This window comes from Topomyia yanbarensis, chromosome 1 (assembly GCF_030247195.1).
Source record: "Topomyia yanbarensis strain Yona2022 chromosome 1, ASM3024719v1, whole genome shotgun sequence".
NCBI classification, from domain to species: Eukaryota; Metazoa; Arthropoda; class Insecta; order Diptera; family Culicidae; genus Topomyia; species Topomyia yanbarensis.
Window position 1 is genome coordinate 178,374,465 of NC_080670.1, and position 26,232 is coordinate 178,400,696.

General features: G+C 39.7%; 2 protein-coding genes across 3 annotated transcripts; one reads left to right on the forward strand and one right to left on the reverse strand.

The window, feature by feature from the left end:
* The first annotated feature begins 532 nt into the window (after positions 1-532).
* LOC131683104 (sodium-dependent neutral amino acid transporter B(0)AT3) lies at positions 533-26,031 on the forward strand. 2 transcript variants are annotated; one of them, XM_058964926.1, is made up of 10 exons: positions 533-1,064; positions 19,119-19,432; positions 20,541-20,821; positions 20,880-21,484; positions 21,535-21,782; positions 21,842-21,946; positions 22,179-22,382; positions 22,453-22,610; positions 22,672-22,935; positions 22,992-26,031. In XM_058964926.1, exons 2-10 carry the CDS (start codon positions 19,340-19,342, stop codon positions 23,188-23,190), a joined length of 2,157 nt encoding a protein of 718 aa, XP_058820909.1. In that variant the 5' UTR covers positions 533-1,064; positions 19,119-19,339; the 3' UTR covers positions 23,191-26,031. The 2 variants fall into 2 exon arrangements, with proteins under 2 accessions (XP_058820909.1, XP_058820912.1); XM_058964929.1 differs by having other exon boundaries at positions 535-1,064; positions 19,369-19,432.
* On the reverse strand, positions 11,975-13,557 carry LOC131683130 (uncharacterized). The gene is made up of 5 exons (XM_058964943.1): positions 13,229-13,557; positions 12,840-13,169; positions 12,638-12,752; positions 12,454-12,578; positions 11,975-12,397 (listed from the first exon to the last, which is right to left on the reverse strand). The coding sequence occupies exons 1-5, from the start codon at positions 13,334-13,336 to the stop codon at positions 12,071-12,073; spliced, it is 1,005 nt and encodes a 334-aa protein (XP_058820926.1). The 5' UTR covers positions 13,337-13,557; the 3' UTR covers positions 11,975-12,070.
* Positions 26,032-26,232: the final 201 nt, after the last annotated feature.

The window sequence follows — 26,232 nt, forward strand, 5'->3', positions numbered from 1 at the left end:
AATTTTTTTAATTTTTTTAATTGATTGACTTCAATAAATAAATTTATTCTCTCCCGACCAACAATTTTGATTATCAAAACCAAACCCGAATTTTACTAAACAAATTGCGTGCTTCCCACTAACCTGGTCTCCGCTCTTTCAAAGTTACTTGACAGCTCGCAGTATTAAGATAACTCGATCTTAATACTGCGAGCTGTCAAGTATTTCAAGTGATAGATATCGCACTTTCATAGATAGACCAGTCAAACTAACCACTCTATGAGAAGAATTTAAATGAAGTATGGTAAGTGCGCAGTGCGATTAGAATCCAGTTTTAGTGCCAGAAGCGCCAGAAGCAATATAAATCTTTCCCTGCCTTTACGATATTGGGTAAAAAACCGCACTCACCCATCTCTACAGCCCACAGTGAAAAACGAGAGAACGCAGCCGCATGGCAACCGCGATGAATGAAAATACGCCTTCAGATATGCTATTTTTATGTGTGAGAACCTGTTGTCTGCTCTGCCCGATGGTGAGGTGTGTTATCGAAATAAAGCTCGTGTTGCATTCGTCGCCACTTTCATTGGATCCAATCGGATTTGGACTACCGAGCGGCGATCATCAAACGCAAGACTGTCGCGATTCGGTGGCGATAAAAAAAAATGAAATGGATAAATGTTCCCACTGAAAAGGAAAAGTGTTATTAATCATTCCACGAGTGATGTAATGCGAAAAAAGTTTCGTTTCTGGATTCTGTGGAAAACTCGGTCGTGTGCTAATTGCCCCCGGATTTAGGCCGAATACAGTGAAAAGCTAATTTCATTTTGTTTGCCACAGCAGTGCTCGAGCGCGAATGTTGCGTGTTATATAATATCGGATGAGGATGTAAGCTTTCGCGGAAAAAGAAAAGAAGATATTATCATCGTCGGTCAAAGTTGGCGCTGTTTGGCGTAGGTGGAAACTCGGAACTTGAAGGATAAATAATAAAGTGCCGTGATTGAGCAGGAGGTTCGCTATTATATGCTTCGTTAGAGGTGAATTTCATTGGTGGTTCAATGGACGGCTGGACGGTGTGAATAGCTCTGGTAATGGAGGATAAATCATTAATTTAATTTAGTTTCTTTTCCATTATTATTAGCAGCTACACCTGCGTGCACTATTGTCATTTTATTTGAGCACGTTATTTATTTTAAATACACTTAAATCGTTTTGCGGTGAAACCACACAGTGATTCTTGTTTCTACCTTGATATTCAGATAATTTTCACGAATATTGATTTTCGTTCTCTAAGAAACCAACAGCAATTACCGTACATTGTGTATGAAGAATAGAAATAATTAAGTTGTCCGACTTGGTTCCGTTCAGCAGTATGAAAAGTTTACTCGAGCAGTCCTGTGATTAACACTTCAAATCGGTAGAAACGATGAGTATAGTTATGAGACTATAGGATGCTGTCTGCGCTCTCGTCACCCTTGGTAGAAGGGTCACGAGTGTGTAGTAGAACAGACATGCTGTCTACTCAGTGGGAAACAAGGCGGATGCTGACATCGAGGTTGTCATTGAAATTAATTTAATGGCTTTCAAACCATTTCAAGGGTTCAAGTGGTGGATAATCAATTCTCGTCCAGATGAGATTAACACGAGGCTAAGGGTGCTTTTAGGCGCAAAAAAAAACTTAGATTGAATGTATCTAATCAGATAACGACTCTTAAATATTTAGTAAACATAACATCATTAACCAGTTTCTATTCGCTGTTTGTAAATCTAATAAATTTATTATCATCCCCATCGTACGTCGAACGATTGGATTCGTCGGGTAGGTCGTTGACCGAGATGTAGATATTGGCCGTCGATAAAGTGGATTGCTATCGACATAAAAGGAATCAGAATCTACTACCCTTTTGCAAATCGGATTCGAGTTGCTTGTAAATAGCATTCAACGCTTACATATGTCAGAGCAGTAAAGCTTCGATCGATTTATTAGGAAATTCAAAAAATATGCCCGTTGAAATTTTTTTCGCGTATTTAGAGGTTATATTACTTTGTACCAGAGTTACAAATATTCAAATTCATTGAATACAAATTGATCATATTCTTTACAAAAAATGTGGTGGGGGAGATGTGTTGGCTTCGATTCTCGTTGGATGCTTCTGACTTCTTACTATTTCCGGGCTTAGCTGTTGTCCTGGATGCGATTCTGACATGATTGGTGTAGGTGTAGGTCGTCAACCGGCTATAATTTAACCAAGAGTTGTATATTTCACATTACAAATTAAACCACTGCATCAGTTGAAAAAGATATTGGTCTGTAATATATCTTCCGGTTTCTAAATTGACGTTTTTGACAAATCATAGTTTGCGAAGGAAAAGTTTTTCCAACTCAATTCTTTTAGGTGGTTTGAAAGCGCCGATAAGGGCTAATTTGTTTGCCAAAGAAAATATTCTCCGGGTGGGAGATTTTGGGAGCTGAACAAATTAATCCACGGAGATGAATGCTAAATATCACCATCTCTCCTGGTGTTGACCCATCAGTCTCCGGACATCTGAGAAGATTAGTGGACTTGCTGAAACTGACTGAAATCAAAAATCTTTCTGTTCAAGATTTGCGGCTCGGTGCATGAAATTAGCGGGAACCCATCACGAACGAGCTTCGGTCAGATGATTTAAAATCGGTTTTGTGTATGCTACCTTCCACCCATCGGAAGCACGTAACGACACAAACTGATTCATCCACCAGCTGTGTACAGCTAACAAATATTTCCTTCTCGGTATTGTACAGCTCTACGTTCACCCAGGGCAGCCAAATAATAAAAAGAAATCTGTAGTGGACCTGTATTTAAAACATTTCATCTTTTAAGTATCTTGTTGGTGCACCATATTGACGGCTCTGCCCGAGATGAGCTTAAAATTTTCACTATTTCCGAGAATTTTTCGAAAGATTTTTCAAAACACAGTTTTTTTCGTTTTTGATGCATGTTATACATAGTCCAAATTTTTGCTGAACATATTTTCGATAAAATGTTCTGGCCCATCAAATCATTCTGATAAGTATAATGGAAGTCCACATAAACTACGAAGGGCAAAGATGTGGATTATTATGCATTTTTCGTGAGATTCTACTCGGCACTGCAATAATGAGCAAAATAAGTTTGTTTGCAAAAATCTTATTAGCCATTTTGAATAGAATTAATATTGAAGTTATCAACGTTCAAAAACTAACGCGGCTGCAGCAGCCGATATTTTGAAACGGGACCTCTATATTCAAAGCTTAAATATATTCTACATTAGAAAATATGAAAATCGCAAGAACAGTTTTTCAGATATCACGTTCACCCCAACAGTACATTAAAAAAAACTCCATTCTGATGTAATAGTGTTTAAAGTTCTGTGTTAACTTCATTCATGAATGGAACCAGCGTGGAGCAAACGGCTGAAATTCCATATCTAGTGCTTCGATCTGACATTCAGCAAAAATCATTCAAAGTAGTGGGAAGACTATGCGGATGTAGTTTCTCAAAAAGAGCCTTGATTGCTCGTTGTAACCATACGCTATTTGAAGTCAATCGTTCGTCTTTTTGCGTTTGCGGGAGCCAAATTGTGTATCTGACAGAAAAGGCATTTGCTTCAATCCAATTGCCGATGTGGGATAGGATAATGTTCTTGAGTATAGCAATCGCCCGATACGAATTGTGATCGAAAGCTGATTTTCCACGGTTTTGGAAGTGTGCCAGTATTGTCGAAGAACGCTAGATGATTCAAGTTGATTCGAATAAGTTATCGGCATTTGATGGAAGTGTCACAGAGCCTAACACAACAATGCACAAATCAATTTTTAAATGTTGGTCGTTTAGCTTATCTTTAATGCTCCAACCAATCATTACCAAATCATAAACAGTAATAATTCCTTCTTGTACTCAAAATAGATTTCTTTATTACTATGACTCAAACTTCAATAACCTTATAAGATTCTCAAACATGACGATACTTACAATACAACGCCACCTAGTGGCACGAAAATCTAAAATCATGGTGCTTCTTCATAAATTTTGATGATTTTTACTGTACAAACTTCAAACTGCTTTGGTAACATGGTGAATGTTGACCGATTTGTTTCAAATTTCGAACTATGTCTAAAGGTTACATTGGAAGCTAGTAGCACTGTGATGCGCAGGGTTCTTGTTTCAAAATCTTGGGCACTGTAATGTAGAGTTACTATCGTTATCATCGATGGCTAGAAATAAGAGATATTGTGTATAGTTATGTAGCGTTTACATTATGGCTGGCAAATTAGACACAGGAGCTAGCTACTGGCAAACCAGCAGCTGGCATGTGTACACTCTTATTGGTAGATTGGATGCTGGTAATGCATGGAATTTTTTCAAATTAATAGAAAAAAATCGTAAAAATACGTTTATTTGATATATTCTTGCAAACTAACTGTTCGTTCACAAATTCAAAAGTATTTGAATAATTGAATAAAGAAAAATGAAGCAAAAATAACAACTTCGTTTCTTTGCGCCATCTTGGATTTATCTACCAGTTTCATGAAATTCAGAAACGTCAGAAATTTTCATGCTTACAATTCTCGACAAACATGTCAAATGGTCCTAAGTGCTGATGAGAGCCTCTCTTTGTTTACTTTCTCTTTCGATTATTACGGCGTCATCTTAAAACCTTTCAATATTGTTTCAGGATATAAGGAAAAACTCTGATTTCGACTAGCTTATTCTGCTAAGAGTTGAGTAACGAACGTATAAACTGCCGAGTTATTAGCGAAACAAAAAGTAAAAAAGAGAAACTGTCATTTGCACTTAGGATCATTTGACATGGTTGGCTAGAATGACAACCAGCACTAGTACCCACTGAGACGTCCAAAAAATTGTTTCAAAATCGTTCAACGCGGGTCCAACGATGGACGTTTGTTGAACGGTTATTTGGACGTTGTCCAAATTGGTCCAACGAACGTCCTTCATTGGACGATTTTGAAACCAACCGTTCTTAGAGGGTATAAACGGGCCATTACTATTGACCTTTCTATTCCCGTTGAAAAAGAAAAGGCGCTGTATTATTTTGTGATGAAAAAAAAATATTTTGCCGTGCAAAAATAGATTAAGGTTAGGTATTGTCTATCCCGAGATAAACTAGCATTTCGTCGATTTGTTGCTATATGTTTCACACATGAGTGCGAACAAAACAAAAATAAACGTCAAATCGTTTTTTCGCTTGCACTAATGCAAAGCGAATAGGCGCGTGATTCGGCGCACGGCTTGGCGGCGCATGGCTGATATGTCACGATGTGGATTTAGAAAAGATTCGCAATATTTCCTGATGAAAACAAACCAATTTCCCTTGACTTGAGTTTGCATCTGTGGTTGTAAATGAGCTGTCAGAAATCTTAATATTCAAAGTTAGGCGGACACACAAACCGGAAAACTGGCAGCTCTTATTTCGGGAAAAGCACTAGCATCTCATGCAAATGTTCAAGCTCTAGCTTAATAGTTTCATTGTTGACGTCGTGAGTAAGTGCTCTCTCCCGCTCCGCATATCTCTCCCTGGACGATAACTAGAGACTACCAGCTCACGAAGAAACACTCAAAATTATGCGGTACAGTGTGTACTAGATCTTTTGAAGTAGTAGACGTACCTCGGAAGGATACCGGGTATATTTTTTAAATGTCTTCACATTTCATAAAAAATGCTAACGGCCAGGATGCTGAATCGGTTATTGATTTTGAGCCAATATTCTGCCGGAAATAAGTCAGACATCCGACAAAAAAATTGTCTTCGGAATGAAGACATGTCTTCACATCTGGCATCGTTGAGCTAGGTCCCTTTAGTTCTGCCAACCCTGACGAACCACTTTAGTGACCTCCTTTTCTACCAGGAATGTTAAGTTGGTAACAGGTTTTTTATTGATCGTTGCGGGATTGTCGCTATATGCTACTTTCGTTGCTTCATGAAAAAAAATGTGTCGTTGTTTTCCATTTATATAAGGCCGTCGAGAGCGGAGGACACAGAAAATATTTGGAAGATTAGTGAAGCGGAATATTCTCGAATCTCAATCGTCTTGCAATCCAGGACCCAAGATTCCGTTTGGTGTTTCTCAAAAGGCACGTTCGAGACTCGGCCTCAAGTAATCTCTTGCCAGTGGTATTTTTCCATTTGCTGGAAATTCGCAAACAAACTGGGTATGATGCTTGCATCAAAAAGAGATAAATTTTGGAATAAATGGGGATAAAATAAAGCAAATTGTTTATTGATTCCTGACAAAAATGACAACCGCTTAAAAAGACCGTAAACATGATGTGCCAAATTTAACACCATTAAAGAACAATACAATGGTCTCAACGACCGCCTAGCCGGTCGCACCGACCATCCAGCTCAAGGCGCGGAAGACTTTCGTTACTTTGCCCTCCGTCTTCCACTTCAGCGCTTGCTGCACCTTCCGGTCACGCAAAACCGATACACGGCCGGAACCGGTTTGTGAACTCGCCTTTCTCCTCGAGCACCAGGATATAAGCGCTCGGCTGTATCCGGCCGACACGCCGATGGACATCACAAATCATCAAGCGAAGTTGCTTCACTACTTTCAGCATGTTAACTGTAAACGAAATGATAAAAGTGTCATTTTCTGTGCATAGCCAACATGCATTCATCGACAATTCACCGGTTGACTATCACCTCAGATCGAGAGAAAATTGTGATTGAGATGATTGTCAGACACCCACATTTACTTCCGTCAGCAATAGTCCAGGGAAGCTACTTCGAACCGTTGATGTTTTTGCTTTACTTCAGTAACGTATTTTTAGTACTGAAGACTCCGATCCTTCGTAGATGACCTCAAAATATTTAGTTTCATCCGTTCACTTGAGGATTGCAAATATTTCCAACAATAGCTTGACACCTTCGCTGATTGTGGTGTAGAAAAATTCGAATGGCATCCTGGCAGACTCCAACTGCCCAGAGTCTTTACCATTTACTGCCAGCTCGGGAGTTCCTCAGGGCAGTCATCTCGGACCTTTCATATTTTTGCTCTATTTAAACAACCTAAACCATCTGCTGAAGTGTATGAAACTTTCGTTTGCTGACGACTTTAAACTATTTCAGCTTATCAGGAATGCCAAAGACTCAGAATTCTTGCAGTCCCAGTTGGATGTGTTCACCAATTGGTGCTATGCCAATAGAATGATGTTAAACGCCTCCAAGTGTTCGTTGTATCTTTTACTCGCAAACACTCGAAAGTTAATTTCGATTACAATAGCTAATTCTAAATTTTAAACTAAACCTCAAATTCGAACTATGTTTTCCACACAACACATAACACATTTAAACCTGATTCAGCTACTCTTCTCGAACCGGAACATCGTCTTGTTCCAAAAACTGTCAGAAAATCGCGCATAGGTTGAGAAATACCGACTTCTAGATAGCTGCCTACTCCTTCTCTAGTTTCAGCTTCTTCAGCGCCTCCAGCTGGTTCTTCGAAACGAGTCCAATCATTGAAAACACCACAGGAACAATCCTCAGAACCACTTCCAACTACCATATCCCCAGTCAACGATACGACCAGAGGGTGATAACTGGAATATTTGTTTCCGTGATTACCTACCGAATTGTGGCCAGCGGAACGGCGACGTCGATATGATAACTCGTCATCGACCTTCGTCGTAGACCAAACTAGAGAGGTTGTGGGTCAAATTTATTTGGTTCAATAGAACAGTGCTGTCCCAGGACAGCTTGAAACGGGTATTTCCCAGAACAGGTACGGGCAGGTTACAGTAGTTCGGTACAATCTACTCCAAAAATCACGTTACAGCGCCATTTGCTGGAGCAAAATCTTAGCAACGCTGTTGTAAGGGTTGGCACCGTTAACTATGTAACCCGTCAGGGTAACAAGTTAGCACTGGGTGGAAATATACCTATTTGTACGTACTCTTTCCGTAGAGTGTATTGTTTACGTTAGTTATGCTCACCACTGTTCCATATGATCGTTCGCTTTTTGCGTTAAATTTTGTTTATATTTTTATTTGGAACGATTTTGTTAGATCAGATAGTAATTTTTGTTAAACATTCGTATATACGTAACATAGGGTTTAGTTAGGCCACTGCTCTCCTCTTGCTGCAATAAGTGTGTTGGTTATGCTACACATAGCGATGACAGCTATGCGGCGGTACGGTTTTTTGGTGTTGGTGTTTGTTTTGTCGTTTCGTGAGGAAGGCGGCCATCGAGTTTTAGAAAGTGACGGACCACGGCATCAAACAGACGTCGAGATAAGTGTTCTCTTTTTTCGGGACAGTTCCCCACCACTAGAAGGAAGCATTCAGTGCGCACGTGCGACGGCGATATAAAACCGTCGAATAGTGCCGGCCTGTAGTTTGGGCACTAGTGGAGTGGTGTTGGTTCACCGAAGTGGGACAGCTAACTGTAACGGAGCATTCTCGCGTCCCCGGCTAAAACCCAAGGAACCGAACACCGACCGTTCTCGTTATAGAGGATAAGTCGAACGAGCCTAGCTCTCCTCTATAGCTAATAGCCAAGGAGAACGAAGCAGGGTGGACAAAGGTTCCCTCTGGGAAGTGCACTGCGGTGACTTCCGGGATCGCTTGCGGCGAGCAAGTCGATCCGGCGATAGTTCGCCAACGTCGCTAAGGAGGTTCCAACAATGGCGCCAAGCTCACCTCCCTAGTTACCCGCCAAGAACCGCTGCCGGAGCAGCCAACGACAATCCGGGAGAACTCGGCCGTTGTAGTCCCGGCCGGTCTGACAAAACCGTCGCCTTCCCGTCGTCAGCAGCAGCGGACTATAACAAACGACCAACATAGGAGAGTTTCGGTGGAAGAATTAACGATAAAGTTAGAATTTTATTTGTTTGTTTACCTTTTTTGTTGTGTTACGAAAATACGAAATTCCGGTAGGAGCCCCTAGGCCGCCCTGAAAAGAAGGGTCCGCCGGGCAAACAAGAACCCGAGTAGTGGACTAACCCCTACCTACAACTAGTATGTCATGATCATTTGATCAATGGTCTCGTTTCTCGTCTGCATTATCCTGTCAGGGATGACACATCATTTAAGTCACAGGTTCCACGCAGCCTTTTCGAAGTACGGCTGCTCCAACTGGTAGGCACTGTACCATAGCGTAGGTGTTTTTTTTTTCGGGAAACAAACCTGAAGCGAGGTGATGAAACGGCCTTGGGATAAACCTCTCAAAAGGCGAAGCGTTCCAGACCGCAATTAATCCTCCTCAGTTTTGTGCTACAATGTTGTCATCCATCGTATGTCTCAGAAACCTAATGGTAATTTGTCGTCCATAGTTACATGGCGTTGTTTAACCTTCCGGTAGTCGCGCTAGAGCACTGATTGCACACTGCTCTGAAAATCTAGCGAAATTGTCTTAGGACACCAGCGGGTGCTTGTTCAGTGAGCAATTTGCGCGACATCCGGAAGGTTGATAATGCGAAGAATGCAAAACTCAATAGGAGTAATACCACTGAGAACTGACATACAAGTTTTTAACTTGTGTAAGAAATAAAACTGTCGCTTTGAAATGACAACAGGAAGTAGCAATTTGCCACTGGCGGGCGCTTCGATCGGCCAGCAATCGTTATACGGGACTTGTGTATAAACTTGGATACAATGGTGACTCACGCATGCGAACCTGTATGCGATGGTGATTTTCAACGTATTTTCATTTAAATGTTTACACAGGTTTTTCGGGAAAGTTTGTTCCAGCTTATATGTCTGTTCTCTCTGGTAGTACTACAGTGCGTTTAGCAAGCATTTCGGATATTTGTTAACATCAAAATTAAACAAATTAGGCAATCCATGAGACGTTTCTGATCAGCTGATTATTTCTTGTTTACTTATTCTGACGTTACTCCGAGGGGTGCGACGTCCGACAATATCGAAGATTCGATCCAACATCAAACGCATTGGACTATCGAAAGTTGTTTGTTGGACGAGTTTTTCTGTTCGCAGCATAGATTTGTTGACAGAACCCACCGCTGAATTGTCAAGCAAACGTCTAATGGATTGCCTAATTATTAACTTTTCTGCTTGCTGCTGCTGGTGGCGAGGAGGCGGGAGGATTCTACCGACCAACTGAGACACCACACGATGCATTCTTTCACTTTGTCGATGACTGCTCAAGCAGTGACCCGGTCAAACCATTCGAAATTTGATTCGGAATCCTGAATGGAGTCATTATGGATTCCAAATCAAATGCAACAAACGATTCTGAGTCGGAATCGGTTGTTGCATTTGATTTGGAATCCATTCAGAAATCCGAACCGGTTCCGGAATGAGTTTAACTGGGGATTCTCGGCATTTGGCTAGGCAAGTGAGCTTGGCTGCTTTTTGGAACCCCCTGAGCGACACGGTTGCGAATTTCATCGAATCAACGCGCTCCCCGCGAGAGATCCTCGTAATATACTTCGTAGATGCAACTTTTTCCGGATGCTGCTCTAGATCCTTGGTGATTAGCCGGGGAAATGAGTTGGCCATTAACACTCACCTTGACACACCACAGCTATTTTGGAAGGGAAAATTCTTCTGAACAGGGAATTCTCCTTGGGACCATTCATATATTACGTAACGTTTTTAAGGAGCGGGAGGGGTATGACCAAGAGGGTGAATGTTTTGACGTTTCTTTGAAAAATGAGTAAAGCCAACATAAGCTGGCTTCCTGACTCGGATAGTTGCCAAAAATGACAGCTAACGCGCTTTAAGCAACGTTCACATTGCTACGAGCCAATATTGTTAACAAAACCTGAAACTTGTCGAACACAAATAAACTATATTTTGATGTGCTTAACTAGAACTCAGGTGATAAAAGCGTTCGGACTTTATAGAGAATAAGCAATACAAGAAATTTCATGCTTTTTCATTGATTGTTATTATTTACTTATTTTGATTCCCACTTTCAAACAGTGTTGTACAGTTCATATGAACAGACCTTACACGCTCGTAAAAAGATACTCAAAAATGAGTTTAATCCCACCCATTTCCAGATAAAGTGGAACAACCCTTAAATTGAGTAATTCCGGAGTTACTCAAATTTGAGTAAGCCAGCCTGAACCAAAAACTGAGTAATTATTACTCGGTTTTTGAGTACAATATTATCTACACTAAACCCAAAAGTGCTTCACTAGTACTCAGATTTTGAGTTCAACATTGCTCAAATTTTGAGTTCAGTACAAATTTAACAAAACCAAAAATTAAGTAATTATTACGCAGACTTTGAGTTGAACATTACTCAAATTTTGGGTTCAGTAGAACTTCAACAAAACCAAAAATTGATCGATTTTTACTCATATTATGAGCAGAAGCTTACCCAATTTTTGAGTAGACAACAAAGCCAGTTGTAATTCCTCAGTTTTTGGGTAGAATATTACCCAATTTATGAGTGCAATATTTCATTAAAACCCAGTAAAGTTCAGCCGGAAATGAGCCGGAATTCCAGCTGTTTCCAGTCAGTATTCCGGCTCCAGTGACACAACCGATTCTAGTTAGAATAGGTTGTGTCACTGGAGCCGGAGTACTGACTGGAGCCAGCCGGAATTCCGGCTCATTTCTGACTGAACTTTACTGAGAAACATCCGGATTATGACTTGCAATTCTGAATGGTTTCTGTAAGAAGAAATGCAACAACCGATTCCTATTTAAATTGGTTCATGATCGATTAGGCAATCCATTAGACGTTTGTTTGACAATTCAGCGGTGGGTTCTGTCAACAGAACTACTCCTGCGAACAGAAAAACTCGTCGGACAAACATCTTTCGTTAGTCCGCTTCGTTTGATGTTGGATCGAATCAGCGATATTGTTGGACGTCGCACCCCTCGGAGTAACGTCAGAAGAAGTAAACAAGGAATAATCAGCTGATCAGAAACGTCTCATGGATTGCCTAATTGTTGCATTTGAACTGGAACTAAACCGGTTTACATCCAGTGAAGAAATTGGCCGTCAAAATTTTGTTTTGGATACAACACAATGCAGTCTTTCTTTTCTTATGGAATATTTTTACAATAATAATTAAAGAAACTTCTGTTTATTAAATTTTATGGTTTTTAGTAAGTATTGTATAAAAAAGTTGTCCTTTTATTTGTTGTCAATACGTGCGCGGGAAACTTCAATAAAAGTTTGGACGAGTCTATTCACAGTTGTCCTCTGACTGTGCGGAATTATATTATATATGGCACATGCCAGAAAGTCCCAAAACATTCTAAAATTAGGTGGCACCTCCACTCCGAGAACTGCGTGGCATTTGAATAAAATTTCCACTGCATGAATAGAATTGTTAGTCTCGAATATAACTTTTTTCTCACAAATGACGGCATAATTTCCTCTTTTCATCGGGCTTGCTACGCACACCATGTGTAGTTTGGAATCAGTTGCGGGGGATGCCACGTATGTATCTAAGCACTCCTAATGATGATATAAAATCATTACATCTAACCTTATGTATATTATATTGCATTTACCCCAATCCAACGAATTAAAATTGAAGCCGAATGTTCTTCGCCTACAGTTGGACAGCCTACCAGCGTTCTTTTTTGTCCGCGAATTGGCATATGAGAAATTATTCTCAAGCATCCTCGAATGTGATCTGTGAATAGTTTTACAAATTGGGCAATTTGGGCTAAATTAAAAAAAATTATATCTCACCATCTTCTACTCTAGAGAATCTGGACGGTGAATAAGATAGACACTGAGAGAAGACATCCTCGATTTTGAGACCTTCTGTTCTGTTAGGATACAATCTCTCAAACATTTGACGAATCTAGAAAAAGTGATATGATATAAATATTCATATGTTCCGTGAATACCATAAAGTGAAATAGTAAATAATAAAAAATAAACATGTTACCACCAATCCTTCATATGAACACAGGTGTGGAAACATATCCAAGATATCATTAACGGGTTTCTTTTCTTTTAATAACAGTTTGAGGACTGGAAAGCATCGGTCCATTTCATCACAAATATGTTCTGCTACTGATGCCGATGCAAGCATTACTCGGAGCAATTGAGCCCGCTCTACAAGTTCAGTTGAAACGGACTCTTCTACAGGCATAGTTCCTCGATTATATTTATGTTTTTCTGCAGGTAGCTGTTTGATGACATTCCGGATGCGATGAAATATCATGCCAGTATGAGCACCCTTTTCCTTGCCTCCGTTGCGCCAAAAGAAAAATGACTAGCATGAAAATAATTATAATTATATTAGAGAAATTAAATAAGCATAGAATAACAAACCTCATCAGGAGCAGTTGGTGTGACTCGCGTATTACTAAGTTGTGGAAATAATTTTACGATTTGAACAGCTGCCGCATGCTGTTGATCAACAGAAGGATACCTGCGCATTTAGAGATCATTGGTTCGTTACTCCGAAAAAGACCAAAAAGATTCCGTGAAAGATTAAGTTCTAAATTTCTTAAAAAAAATCTAAATGGTGAAAGTATGAACGGTATTTGATTCGTAATTCTTTGCATGCTGGGACACATCTATTATTTTCTGAAGAAAATCGATCAGTTTATTACTGTTTTAAAAGTCTGTAAATGTCTGGACCAGGCATACGCAGAACTTTTTTTTAATCACCGATATCATACTTTTTGATCTGCCTCTCGTTTCTTCTGCTGCAAATTTTGTGCATTGGACGTATTCGGTCTATCCACTCATTGAATATTTACTAGAAGTATATGCTAGAAAATGCATGAAAATTCTCGACAAACATATGATTACGGCCTAAAAGCCAACTGTCAAAATCCACTTTGAATGGAAATTCCGGACAAACCGTTACACGCCAATCACAGATGTTGGTAGTAAACGAAAGAGAAAAGTTTTCTCTTTCATAAACTGTTGTGAGCTGTGTTCGACTAGTAACGGTTTGTCTGGAATTTCCATTCAAAGTGGATTTTGACGGTTGGCTTTTAGGCCGTAATCATATGTTCGTCGAGAATTACAGCAAAAGAGACGGGAATGAAAGTATGCTAATTCTGCATATTTTTGTTTCTCAGTGCAGCAAATCTGTCCACAGTCTGTAAATCTGGCATCGCTGTTGCTCGATTCAACGACATTGCGGCTTAGTTAGACCCTTTGGTCGATTTACGATTGAACTGTATATGTAAACAAATAAACACGCTCGCTATAAACAGAAATTGTATTATACCTTTAAATTCTGTTGGTTTAAATGTTTAAGTTATTATAATTCGTCGTCGTCGGTCGTCTTTATAATTTTGTGCCGGAACATGACGAATTACGCTTTCTAAGTACCACCGTCAAAGACGCATGTACGTTCTTATGCCGAAGTTTATAAATCGAACCAGATTGAAGATGTGAAAAGAATGGTCAATATTGAAATCAGGATGCGAAGAACTGATAACTATGTGGTTTCCTCTAGCAGTTTGTACTGTGTTTCATACATTTCTTTACATTTATAATCAGAAGTGAAGTTGTTTGGCCGTGCTTCATTACTATGCATACTTCATAGTTTCATAGGCTCAATGAAGTAATAATGCATGATACTGATTGACTACGATGTTTTTTGAAATAGAAGCTTCACAACGAAAGGCATTGCTTTTCTCTGCTCATAGACAGTGTTAGATCACCTGCATATTTGCTCGAAGGACTACTAAGGGCCGATTTCTTCATTCTCGCTTAACGTCTTAACCAGGTTTAAACGTACTGGTGAACCCGGTTTAAAATTTAAGCGAGGATAAAGAAATTGGCCGTAAGCCCTATAAATATGTATAGGCATTGCGCATTTCGCCGCAAGGTTGCTCTAGCGGAGAGACTCGTGCGGTTCAATGTAAACAATTCATTCTATCACACTTTAAGGAGTGTTCATAGTTTGATGCACTAGTAGAGTAACAAATAAAACTTTCTACTTGCCTTTGACCGTCCATTATTTGAGTCTCCATTTGCTTGCATGCGACTCGTGTAAGATGATTTAAACCGTCCTTATCTGGTACGATCCCTTGATCCAAAATTGGATACAAAATTTTCATTCGGAATTTTGCGTCATCTTCGAATGTCGAACGGTTAATCTGAAAACGTTAAATATGTATAGTACGACAAGCGCTTACAGTAATTATAGTAGAAAGTTTACCAAATTTTGAACATTAGTGGAAGTCTCATCAATTTTATCTTTGGTCGGATTAGCTTCAGAACTATAGTTTTTTATTATGTTAAGAATTGTTAGACGGGATCCTTTTTCGATTATCCCCATTTCAACTAGGTCGGCATCGTTGAGCAGAACTAGGTTCTGATCGTTTATTTTTTGGGCTGAAAAGAGCGAATAAGTATATATAAAGGTTTAAAGTGACATCTCAAGTTGTTTGCACTACCTTCTTGATTGTTGTTTATTTTATTATAAATTTATTTCCAAGTTTATTTCCCTACTAACTATCTACATATTTCAAACTTATATAGTAGTTTTCTTCTGAATCTCCGTATATACTCCATAAGTTGTATGTTTTTTTCGTTGGCAAGTTCTTGTGTGATATGCGAATAACTTGACTGTCAGTTTTGAGTTTGTAACTGTTGTATTGTAAACAATATTCGCATTCGAGATGCTGTATTAGGCAAACAATTTGATTATCCGATTGCAATATATCTATTATCAAACCATAGGACATTTCGTTGCATACTTGGTATTTCGCTATCAGTCCCGGCCGAAAGCTTGTGTTATTTATTTTCATATGGTTTATATATTTGATTGAATCTGGTAGATCCCGGATCAGGAGTAAATTATTTAGAGATTTTTTGTGTATGTGCTTTGACGAAACGATATCTACCGTACCAATTTCGTATGAATGGTCAAGAATAGTGGTTATCTGTGCTAGATTCAGGCGCTTAGCAAAGCTGTTTGTTAAATTGATGAAATTGTTGCATGTCTTCGCTTGAGATTTCGACTCCTTGAATTTCGCTTCGAAGCGTAAGCAACTATGATTAACAACTGGCCCATCCTGACGAATTATGTAGGGATAATGAGAGATGTGATGGAATTTATTGGTAGGGTTGATGGCAGGGAAGCAGGATTTGAACAACTTGTAAAAACATTCGATTTCGTTTTCCAGATCGTTAATCTGATTCAATGTTAGCTTATTGGAGAAACTATAATAAGTTATTTTCATGAGAGCTCTAAGCAATGATGATAAATTTGAATTAAATCCGAGAATCTGGTTGAACATAAAAGGGAATGCTCGAAGAAGAAGCCAACATTGCGAAGCTGACTGAGGAATAGCATGTCCACGTGCTTTTAACTTCTCGCAAGTAAAATTAGCGGTAGGTTTATCAGCCGATTCAGTTATACCGTATTCGTAATGCTGTATAATTTGGTTGACTTGACTAATCGTTATCACTTTATGGATATTTACAGCTTCGTTCAAAACACATTTGATTACGACCATGACGACGCCTTCCAAAAGATCATGCATTGGATCAAACGTGTTATTTTCCGCTATGTTGAAATATTTAACTTCATTCAGTGCTGATTTTCGAATGATTCCGCATTGTGAAGGTGTTTTAGTTCCGCTTTGAAGAGCATTTAAATCACCTTGTATGCTTTCTTCAGTGCGATGAGGGAAGGTATCACCAATGTTTCCACAATGAAGTGCAGTACGCGTCGCATAGCACATTCTACAGAATAGACTTGATTGGGGCCCCATTAACTCGAAAATTTCATGAATTGCCAGCGTGTCCCCCAAAACATGCACTAGAACTGCCCTCATCGTAAACTTTTCACTCCCATATTGTACTACAACACCATCATCTGATTCAAGCTCACGCAAATCTTGAATCAGCGGTTTCATAACGTTATTGTAGCCATATTTTTTTACATCTCTTGAGCGAACTGTAAGCGTTAGATATATCCTGTTGGAGGATGAATTAATTGCGGGGTGGAGATTCTCAATTTTAACACTGAAATTGGTAAGTTTTTTTTTTGATTTGCGTGATCCCAAAGGGTTCAGATATTCGACATCGTCCAGATGAAGCGAGAGTCGTAATGCATCGGGAAACCGTGTCAGGAACGGGTGCGTTTTGAAACGTTGACCATCTTTGAAACCGCACAAGATATCGTCATTCACTGCTTCTTCTGCTATCATCTTGCGAGCTCCGGGATTCTTCATAACCAGTGCTAAAATGCTGGTTAGTGGAATATAGTGAGCAACGTCTTTCACTATTTGTACACTTTTTCTTTTGCCTAGTTTGGTAATCGCAGGGACAGTTTTAGTGATTCTAGTTCTTCCCAAGACTTCTTCCCTAGGGTTTGGCACAGCACAACCCGCAACTCCAGACAAATATGCTAGGTTGTCTTTTGGAGAAGCTACGTCTGCAAAAATTCCATCCAAAGATGCGTCGTTTATAAATTTCAAAGCGTCGGTATCGTTTAATGGGATCGACTTCGATTTCAAAAATTCTCTGAATAGATTCAACATGTAACACTCGTAATCTTCTATAAGATTCGAGGTAACCTGTAAGAACTTTTTGATTTTTGTCTCGGGAAGAGATACATCTTTTCGCAAATCTGTGGCGAATTTACTAATTTTCTTAGTAATTTCATCCAACGACGGCGCCGTTTTAAAGAATATGGTATTCGTTATTCTCAACAGATAATCATCATCTACGAGCATATTTTCCGGATGATTATTTTGAATTTGTTCAACAGCGTCATGGTCGTATGAAATATTTGTAGAATTTTCTGTAATTAGTGGATGAACACTCTCTATGTGCCGTTTCAAGCTCTTAAACCTCTGGTACAGTGAACCACATTCTGAACAAAGGAAAGGTTGAGCGGCTGCTTTGCTGGTGTTCAAATTGTGTACCAACCGGAAGTGTTCCTTCAATTCATCCACGTGTCCAGGAATCATCTTCCCACAATTTGGCACATGGCATGAGAAACCTGAAACCTTACACTTTTTTTCCAGTATATATATATATATATATATATATATATATATATATATATATATATATATATATATATATATATATATATATATATATATATATATATATATATATATATATATATATATATATATATATATATATATATATATATATATATATATATATATATATATATATATATATATATATATATATATATATATATATATATATATATATATATATATATATATATATATATATATATATATATATATATATATATATATATATATATATATATATATATATATATATATATATATATATATATATATATATATATATATATATTACTATTGAATATTACCTCGCAACTTCATTGCAGTTTCAGCCCCCACCTCTTCCGAAATCTTCTGCATGCTGGTTGTTCAAATCCACTCTTTCAATTAAAATGTATTTTACACACTACAACTCTAGCTTCAACTATTATAAATATTTGAACAAATTTTTATTTGTGAAAAAGTGATGAGCGATAACTAAACGAGCGTGTACCTACTAATGGAAAATGGCGGATGACGCTTGGAATTTTTAACTTGGCGAGAAACGACTTTTCCGTTTGGTAACTCCAAAACGGTTTCTTGTGTAATACCCAAAAATAGAGTCAGAGTTACTCAGAGATATTATACATGACAACTCAATTTTTGACGTTTACGAACATCATTCAAAACTGAGTTAAAAGTACTGAGTAACTTTTTACGAGCGTGTAAACATTTGAAACGTAGCTAGCGCTACTGGCATTTGGTGGCAGCTTCAGGCAACAAACAGTTTTCACGGGGCTGGGTATGACAAAATGTGACATATTGTGACGTATGGGGGAGGCTGAGCAAGCTAGAATGTTACGTAACATGTTTTACTGAAGAAAAAATTTTTTTTCAAGGAATTTGTTGCGTAATAGGGGGGGGGGGGGTTAGAGAAATTTGTGACAATTATTCACGTTATTTAATGGGAACGATCATATTGCCACAACATTACACACACCACTGCAGATGTGAACAAAGGGTAACTTTCTACCCAGTGCTGAATTGTTAACATGAAAGATTACAGATTGAACCAACAAAAATCTCGTTTAAAAAAAATCATGACATCCTATTATTATATGTTATCATAGCACTTTTACCGCACAGAGTGTCATCAGCACAATCTACTAGCAAGGAAAAGCACAAAATTTTTCCCTTATTCTTTCGTACAGCACTTTGCACCATCAAAAACACAAACCACCAAAATGCAGACCAACAGCACCGTTAGCACCAACCACAGTAGCGTTAGTATTGTTGTTTAACAGAACTCATCGATTGCAACCAACCAGCAAGTCCGTGCACGTTCGTTACGCATTATAAACTTGCTCGTACAACACCCACAGTAGAGTTTGGCAACCAGTATCGCGAATTAGTGGAATTTGCTGCGACCATAATGGCCAACACGGCGCATTTATTTCGCAGACAGAGCTCCCGGGACTTGATTCAGCAGGCAACGGTTCGAAGCTTGGATGAGCTTGAGTTGAGGGTGAGTAGGAAATGGTGCTAGCTTTTCTAATCTTGTCTTCGTTTTTTACATCGGTGATACAGTCGTGATTCGCTGGTTGGGCCACAGCCTCTGTCCAACTAACGAATTTGATTCGCTAGTTGGACCGACTGACAAATGCCAAAAACTCTCCAAAGAAAACATTAGTAGTGTAAAAGATTGTTAGATAGATTGTCAAAGTCAAATTGACATGAGATTTTGACGTTCAGATGCGTTTTAGTTGGACAATAGTCCAACTAGCGAAGGTCCAACTAAAAAGCGGTCCCGTTAAAAAGTGTCCAACCAGCGAATCACGATTGTATTAGGTTTGTTCCAGTGCCGGTAAAAACTGTAAATACTCCGGTGCTAGTTCCTATATTCTCTTCTTTCCCTTTTTTACCTTACTGTTGTTGCAAAGGGGAGTAAAAAGAGCAGAGTTTTTTCGCTCCTGTTTGCTCCGCAGCAACATGGAACCAGAAGCGTGTACTGGAACAAACCTATAATGTTGGGAGTTAAAAAAAGTTATAGCGTTTTCGTCGTTACGTTTTGCTACACCAGGGCAGTGTAAAAATAAAGACAGACTTATTACACACTAGTTTGAGTGAGTGTAACACAACGGCGACAACAAAAATGCCATAACCGAACTTACCGCAAATAGAGTAGGCCTTGGATTGCGGATTTCCGTCATTGTTATTGATTTTCGCTCAAATGCCACAACCAACATTCGTCCAGGAGGATATCTGGCTCCGGCAACGTATGGAGGCATCAAGAAAGGCCCGTCAGCGTCATACCGCTGGATGTTGGAATGAAGTTTTTGCCCTACAGGAGGCGACGAGGAAAAAAATTGGCGAAATTTACGAAACTACGGGTTATGGCAGACGCCCGGTCGTCAACTTGAAGAACATCGATCCAACATGGCCGTCAAAGTTTCCGCAAACTTCAAGTGGGGTCGTTGGTAGATTGGTCACGCGTCCTTTGGAGAAGGTGGAAGTGGCACATCCAAGGCCTAGCTATTTTAGTTCGTTTCCTGTGACCCACACGAAATAAATTGAATATGTTGAAACTATATCTCTGTTGTTTTTTTAATTTCTGTTACCATCGATAACCGAAGGAACTCCGTAGTCGGCTGGTTCGAGCAGAAAACGGAAATCGAAATGTTGTATATGGAGCTACTAATCAGGCCTTCATTTCCGACAATGACCCTCCGATGGGAAGGATTGTGGATTTGGGTCCCAGCTCAGCGCCGCCCACGGCAACCGGACCTATTGGGAAGTTTTCCAAGCAGACTTCAGTTATCGATCAGATTGTTGAGGAGACGGTAGTGCCAGAACGGCCCGAGGATGAACGTGAAAGTTGGGATAGTAAGTGGACCTTCCTGCTGGCAACGATTGGGTGAGTTTTGTTAGGTTTAAAATATGAGCTACTAACTGAATTGTATTTATCTTCATAGATATGCGGTCGGATTAGGAAACGTTTGGCGATTTCCCTATCTAGCACAGAAGAATGGCGGTGGAGCGTTCCTCGTTCCGTACTTCGTAATGTTACTACTGCAAGGGATTCCCATCTTCTATCTGGAACTAGCGATCGGGCAACGTCTACGAAAGGGGGCCATCGGTGTTTGGCACGAAGTATCTGCCTATCTTGGTGGGATCGGTATTTCATCGGCCTTCGTAAGCTACATAGTTGCACTGTACTACAACACCATCATCGCTTGGTGTTTGATCTATTTACTACACAGTTTCGAATCACCGCTTCCCTGGGCAGACTGTCCCAAGCGATTGTACAAGAACTTCACCTACGACGTTGAACCGGAGTGCGTGGTATCTTCGCCGACCAAGTACTACTGGTACCGGGAAACGCTTAAGGTATCGGCGAGTGTCGATGAACCAGAAGGTGTGAACTACAACGTCGCCATTGCACTGATCAGCGCCTGGGGTTTGGTGTACATGTGCATGGTCCAGGGAATCACCGAGTCGAGCAAGATCGTTTACATCACTGCCATCTTCCCGTACGTGGTGCTGATAATATTCTTTTTCCGGGGAATCACTCTCAAAGGTAATTGTATTTGTAATTGTTGAACGGAAGCTGACAGATTATTTCCGTAGGTGCATCCGATGGTGTCTTACATCTGTTCACACCTCGTTGGGAGTCTATTCTGGAACCAGTAGTGTGGTTGGAAGCAGGAACGCAGATCTTCTTTTCGCTGGGACTTGCCTTTGGTGGGTTGATCGCGTTCAGCTCCTATAATCCAGCGAACAACAATTGCTACCGGGATGCATTGGTGGTGTCCTTTACAAACTGTAGTACGTCTATGTTCGCTGGAGTGGTCGTCTTCTCCGTAATCGGTTTCAAGGTAACATCCGAGAAAACTATTATTTTGTTTACATTCGCAACTGAATCATTCATTCGCAGGCTACAGCGATCTTCGATTCGTGTGTCGAGGAACGCACCGCTCTGCTGGCGGCGAATAAAACAACTGACCTGCCGGTTTGCGATCTACAGAAGGAACTCGAAAACGTAAACACCATCTACCTCACGTAGCCGTTGTTTTATTCAATGTTGATTGTGGACATGTGTATGTGTTATCTGGCGACCTGTTTCACGGGCGAACTATCGTTCTATCCTTCCAGTAGAAGTAGCTATCGACGCTTGTAGCCGTAGTCGTAGATTCCTCTGTAGATAGTTTGTGAAATACCCTGCCGTTGGTAGACCATCTTATGATCAATACGATTGGACTATTCTTTTTTAGAGTGCATCCGGTACCGGTCTAGCGTTCATCATATTCACAGAAGCCATCAATCAGTTTCCGGCGGCACAACTGTGGGCGGTTCTGTTTTTCATGATGCTGTTTACGCTGGGAATCGACTCGCAGTTCGGAACGCTTGAGGGAGTCACCACCTCGCTGGTGGACATGAAACTGTTTCCCAATCTACCGAAAGAGGTCATCACGGGGGTAAGTTAGTATATGTCAGTTGTTTACAGTGTTGGCAGCCAACTAACGCCAAGCGTGTATATTCCCAAAGGGACTATGCCTTTCTTGTTGCATACTTTCAATGTGCTTCGCCAACGGAGCCGGAAGCTACATCTTTCAGCTGATGGACAGTTTCGCCGGAAATTACACATTGCTGATCATTGCATTCTGCGAGTGTGTTGGTGTCAGCTATATCTATGGAATTAAGAGGTTTGGATCGGTTTCAAATTTTCGAAGGTTACATTTTCTAAAAGATTATTTTATTCGAAAGGTTCGCCGACGATATCGAATTAATGACCGGTTCCCGGCCGGGTTTGTACTGGATGCTTTGCTGGAAGTACATCTCACCGATTGCGATGATAACGATTCTGGTAGCTTCCTTCGTTGAGCTGGCCTCCGAAGGTAGCAGCTATCCGGGTTGGGATGCTCTAACTGGCAACACTGATCGGCTCGAGTGGCCCCACTGGTGCATAGTGGTGGCCATATTGCTAATACTAGTGTCAATTTTGTGGATTCCCGGTGTGGCAATCTGTCGGTGAGTGGAATGTTTTTACATATTTTAGGCGATGAAATAAACTTGGTTCTTTTTAGGTTATGTGGGATTAACATCATCGAAGACTCGGAACCTGCGTGGTTTCCGACAACCGAACTGCGAGACGTTCACGGAATCGTTCCCCACGAACCGACTGATCTGGAAATTTCACTGTTCTGTATTCGACCGGATGGGTCGGAGGGGATGTGTTGTCCTACGTATGGACCACGAGAACAGCCGCTACAGGAGGAGGAGTAAATGGGTAGGGTTTCCGACGAGCTGCCACTAGCGTGGCAGGTTGGGTTTTATCTTACGAGTAGTAGTCCATTAGACAATAAGGGAAATCCAGGTTCTAGTTCTGTGGTGGTTTAAACTTAACGTATGCCTATAGGAAGACAATATACATATATAGTTAGAAAAGTTCATCCCATTTCGAAGGCAGCTTAGGAAAGTTTGTAATTGAAATCATAAAGTATACAGTCGGATCGAAAAAACGGTGGTATACAGAAACAGTTGCGCAGGAGATGTTATTTGGATATGTGCATCAAGTTATCTTACTTCCATATTTCAAATTAAGCATATCTTACGAATTCATTTCTTCTTCGTACCTCCATCATTGATCAACTGACAGATTCAATGCTGGTAGCATCAAACGTTCCAAAATCAATAATGCTTTAACTCTAGTACCGCTAGACAGTACTAAGCACCGCATTTCATTTTATATCCGCTTAGTTCCATAGAAAAGGGGCGGATATTGCCTAGTTGGTAAATCGATTGCCTTATACGCAGCTCACCTGAGTTCGATTCCCAACACCGCATATTATCCTTTCCGAAAAAAAGAGTAAAATACCGTAAGCAGAGTTAAAAATAATCGAAGCTCTTTTTGACGGCTGAAAATGAACCTGGCGCAACTCGCGGTGAATAGAAAAAATATTCATTCAAATATTCATCCTTATTCATTCAGTTGAATATCGTACAGTATATTCATTTCACTAATTATCTAGGAAAATGTTTTAAAATGCCGGTAAAGCATATGAAACAACAATCATCATCGCTAACATTGTGCCAGGGCCTACTTTGATGCGTTTGATTCGTTGCTGCGCGGTCGCTTCGTGTAATAATCGGAGACGAATGAAAATCTGCATGGATGAATGGGCGGTTTGTTCGTTTGACGTTTTCAGCTGCGTCACTGAATATTGAAAATGAATGCGGCTGAATATGATCAATTTTCATTCAATGAATTTGAATATTTTTAACTCTGACCGTAAGGTTAAATCCTCGGCCCTATTCTGCGCGGCGTGTGACGTGAGACGACTAATCTCACCTCACTCTACGTGACTTTTCTCACCCAATTCTGAAGAGTCACTTCGGGTAACGTGAGACGCCCATTTAACTGCAATGGAGAATTTCATCTCACCCGAGTCGACTCTCAGAATCGAGCGAAAAAAGTCACGTAAAGTGAGGTGAGTTTAGTCACCTCACGTCACACGCCGCGCAGAATAAGGCCGCCTGTATCCAGCTTTTTACGTGCCATAATGGCGGCCAGTATCGTCCAATTCGTAATATGTCAACAGTGACAACAGTGTTTATATGTCATCCGCCCAGTAAGAGAAAGTCATCCTACGTTAGTTCAATGCGTTGGGTGTTTATTCAATGAACGCCCGCCATATTCAACTGGGAGTTGCTGTCAAGCTGGCGTAAGCGACTATTGTCCAAAAAGGGCAATTAAATGTATTACGAACTAAACAATTTAGACCGCCATTGTGACACATGAAAAGCTGGATAATCAAAAAAAAGGCAAAATAGTTCCATAGAAATTCTCTGCGGCCTGACCGAAGAATAGTTTGTGCAAATATAAGAGGAGACACGGCAGTCGGCTTATTGCTCTTCTTAAATTTCTCTACTAAATGCTGTCCGAATTCTAAAGACCATCGTTGTCAGACTTTACTTTCTTTTCACAATTTTTAAAAATAATTGTACATCAGAAATATAAACTAAGAATTCAACAAATCTAGATGCATTAAAAAGTTACATTTTACTGTTATTGGTGTTTCTCTTATATCATTATTTAAGTTCAATTTACATGAAATGTTAATGAGTATGAAAGGTATTCAGAATATGTAGATTCAGCAGCACTGTTATTTAACCCTTTTGTAAATATTATTATCACTCTTGATGGACAAAACGACCAATCAGGAGCTGGTTCAATTTTGAGGTTAGGACTGAACCAAATCAGCTCGCGATTGTATATTCTTCTCTTAAGTACAATTCTTCTCAGAGGGCATCCATGTACTAGGCCACGCAAAAATCTCGAGTTATTCATCAGCCTCAATTTTCACAACTCACGCTTACCCTGCTCATTTATGTGGTCAATTTAATATATTAATATATATTTAATACATTTTCCTAGGGGCAGATCACTTGTGGTGCATTTTTAAAAATCAGCGAAATCAAATGCATTTGTTTCCATCAAAATAGAAACTCATAATGTATTTTGCGTTGCGTGTAAGACGTCAAAACCCTACAAAAACTAGCCCTACTTTCAACAAAACGTCGAACAAGTTGGATCAGCGTGGGACGTATGTTAAACAAACTTTTCTGTAAGGGGCTGCAAATTGTTGCAAAAATGGAAGTTAAATGCATTTTTTTCTAATTTGATGCAAATTTGTTGTACATTCCTAGAATAATCTGCCCTTAGACATTTTTTCAGCTTGAAAACTAAACCTAAATTCTTCACGTACGATATGACCTTGGTACATCAGTATCTTGGTTTTCTTTAGCTCTGCGCAATTTTCGAAAAAAAATTGTAATATCTGCCAATATGATATAAGTGATTGAAAAAATGAACCACATCAAAAATATCACAATTGACAGTTGTACAACCAGCAGATTAAATCTGTTACAATTCAACCGGATTCTTTGTTTTGCTAAATCGAGTCATTTTGTTCAGTATATCAAACTGCCATTTAATTTATAAGATATTTCGTATTTCACACAGTTAGCCAGATTTTCGTAGGCCAATTGTATATACACCCAGAATTCGACGGGTATGTTTCTATTACTTTTGGGTAAGATTCTATTGTCTTTTCGGTAACAGACCACACAACTACGCATTTCGGGTATTAAACCCATTTTATCGCAACGGTAATAAACGGTGGAATGGTGAATTTCGGTAGCTGTACATAACCGAGTCAAACCAAACGGAATTTCGGTGGATTTCAGTCGAAATTAAGGCTGGAAGCTGCCCCTCTATTGGCAGAAACCAGCAGGAATTACGGATTTTTTTTACTGGGTGGGTTG

What these genes read in the sequence shown, in the direction of transcription:
- LOC131683104 (XM_058964926.1), top strand. Translation starts at nt 19,340, where the DNA reads ATGGCCAACACGGCGCATTTATTTCGCAGACAGAGCTCCCGGGACTTG. An exon ending in TGGATGAGCTTGAGTTGAGG is followed by an intron (nt 19,433 to 20,540) that starts GTGAGTAGGAAA and finishes CGATAACCGAAG; the next exon opens with GAACTCCGTAGTCGGCTGGT. An exon ending in CCGGGGAATCACTCTCAAAG is followed by an intron (nt 21,485 to 21,534) that starts GTAATTGTATTT and finishes TTATTTCCGTAG; the next exon opens with GTGCATCCGATGGTGTCTTA.
- LOC131683130 (XM_058964943.1), bottom strand. Translation starts at nt 13,336, where the DNA reads ATGCGCAGGTATCCTTCTGTTGATCAACAGCATGCGGCAGCTGTTCAA. An exon ending in GTTCATATGAAGGATTGGTG is followed by an intron (nt 12,753 to 12,839) that starts GTAACATGTTTA and finishes CACTTTTTCTAG; the next exon opens with ATTCGTCAAATGTTTGAGAG. An exon ending in ATTCTCTAGAGTAGAAGATG is followed by an intron (nt 12,579 to 12,637) that starts GTGAGATATAAT and finishes AACTATTCACAG; the next exon opens with ATCACATTCGAGGATGCTTG.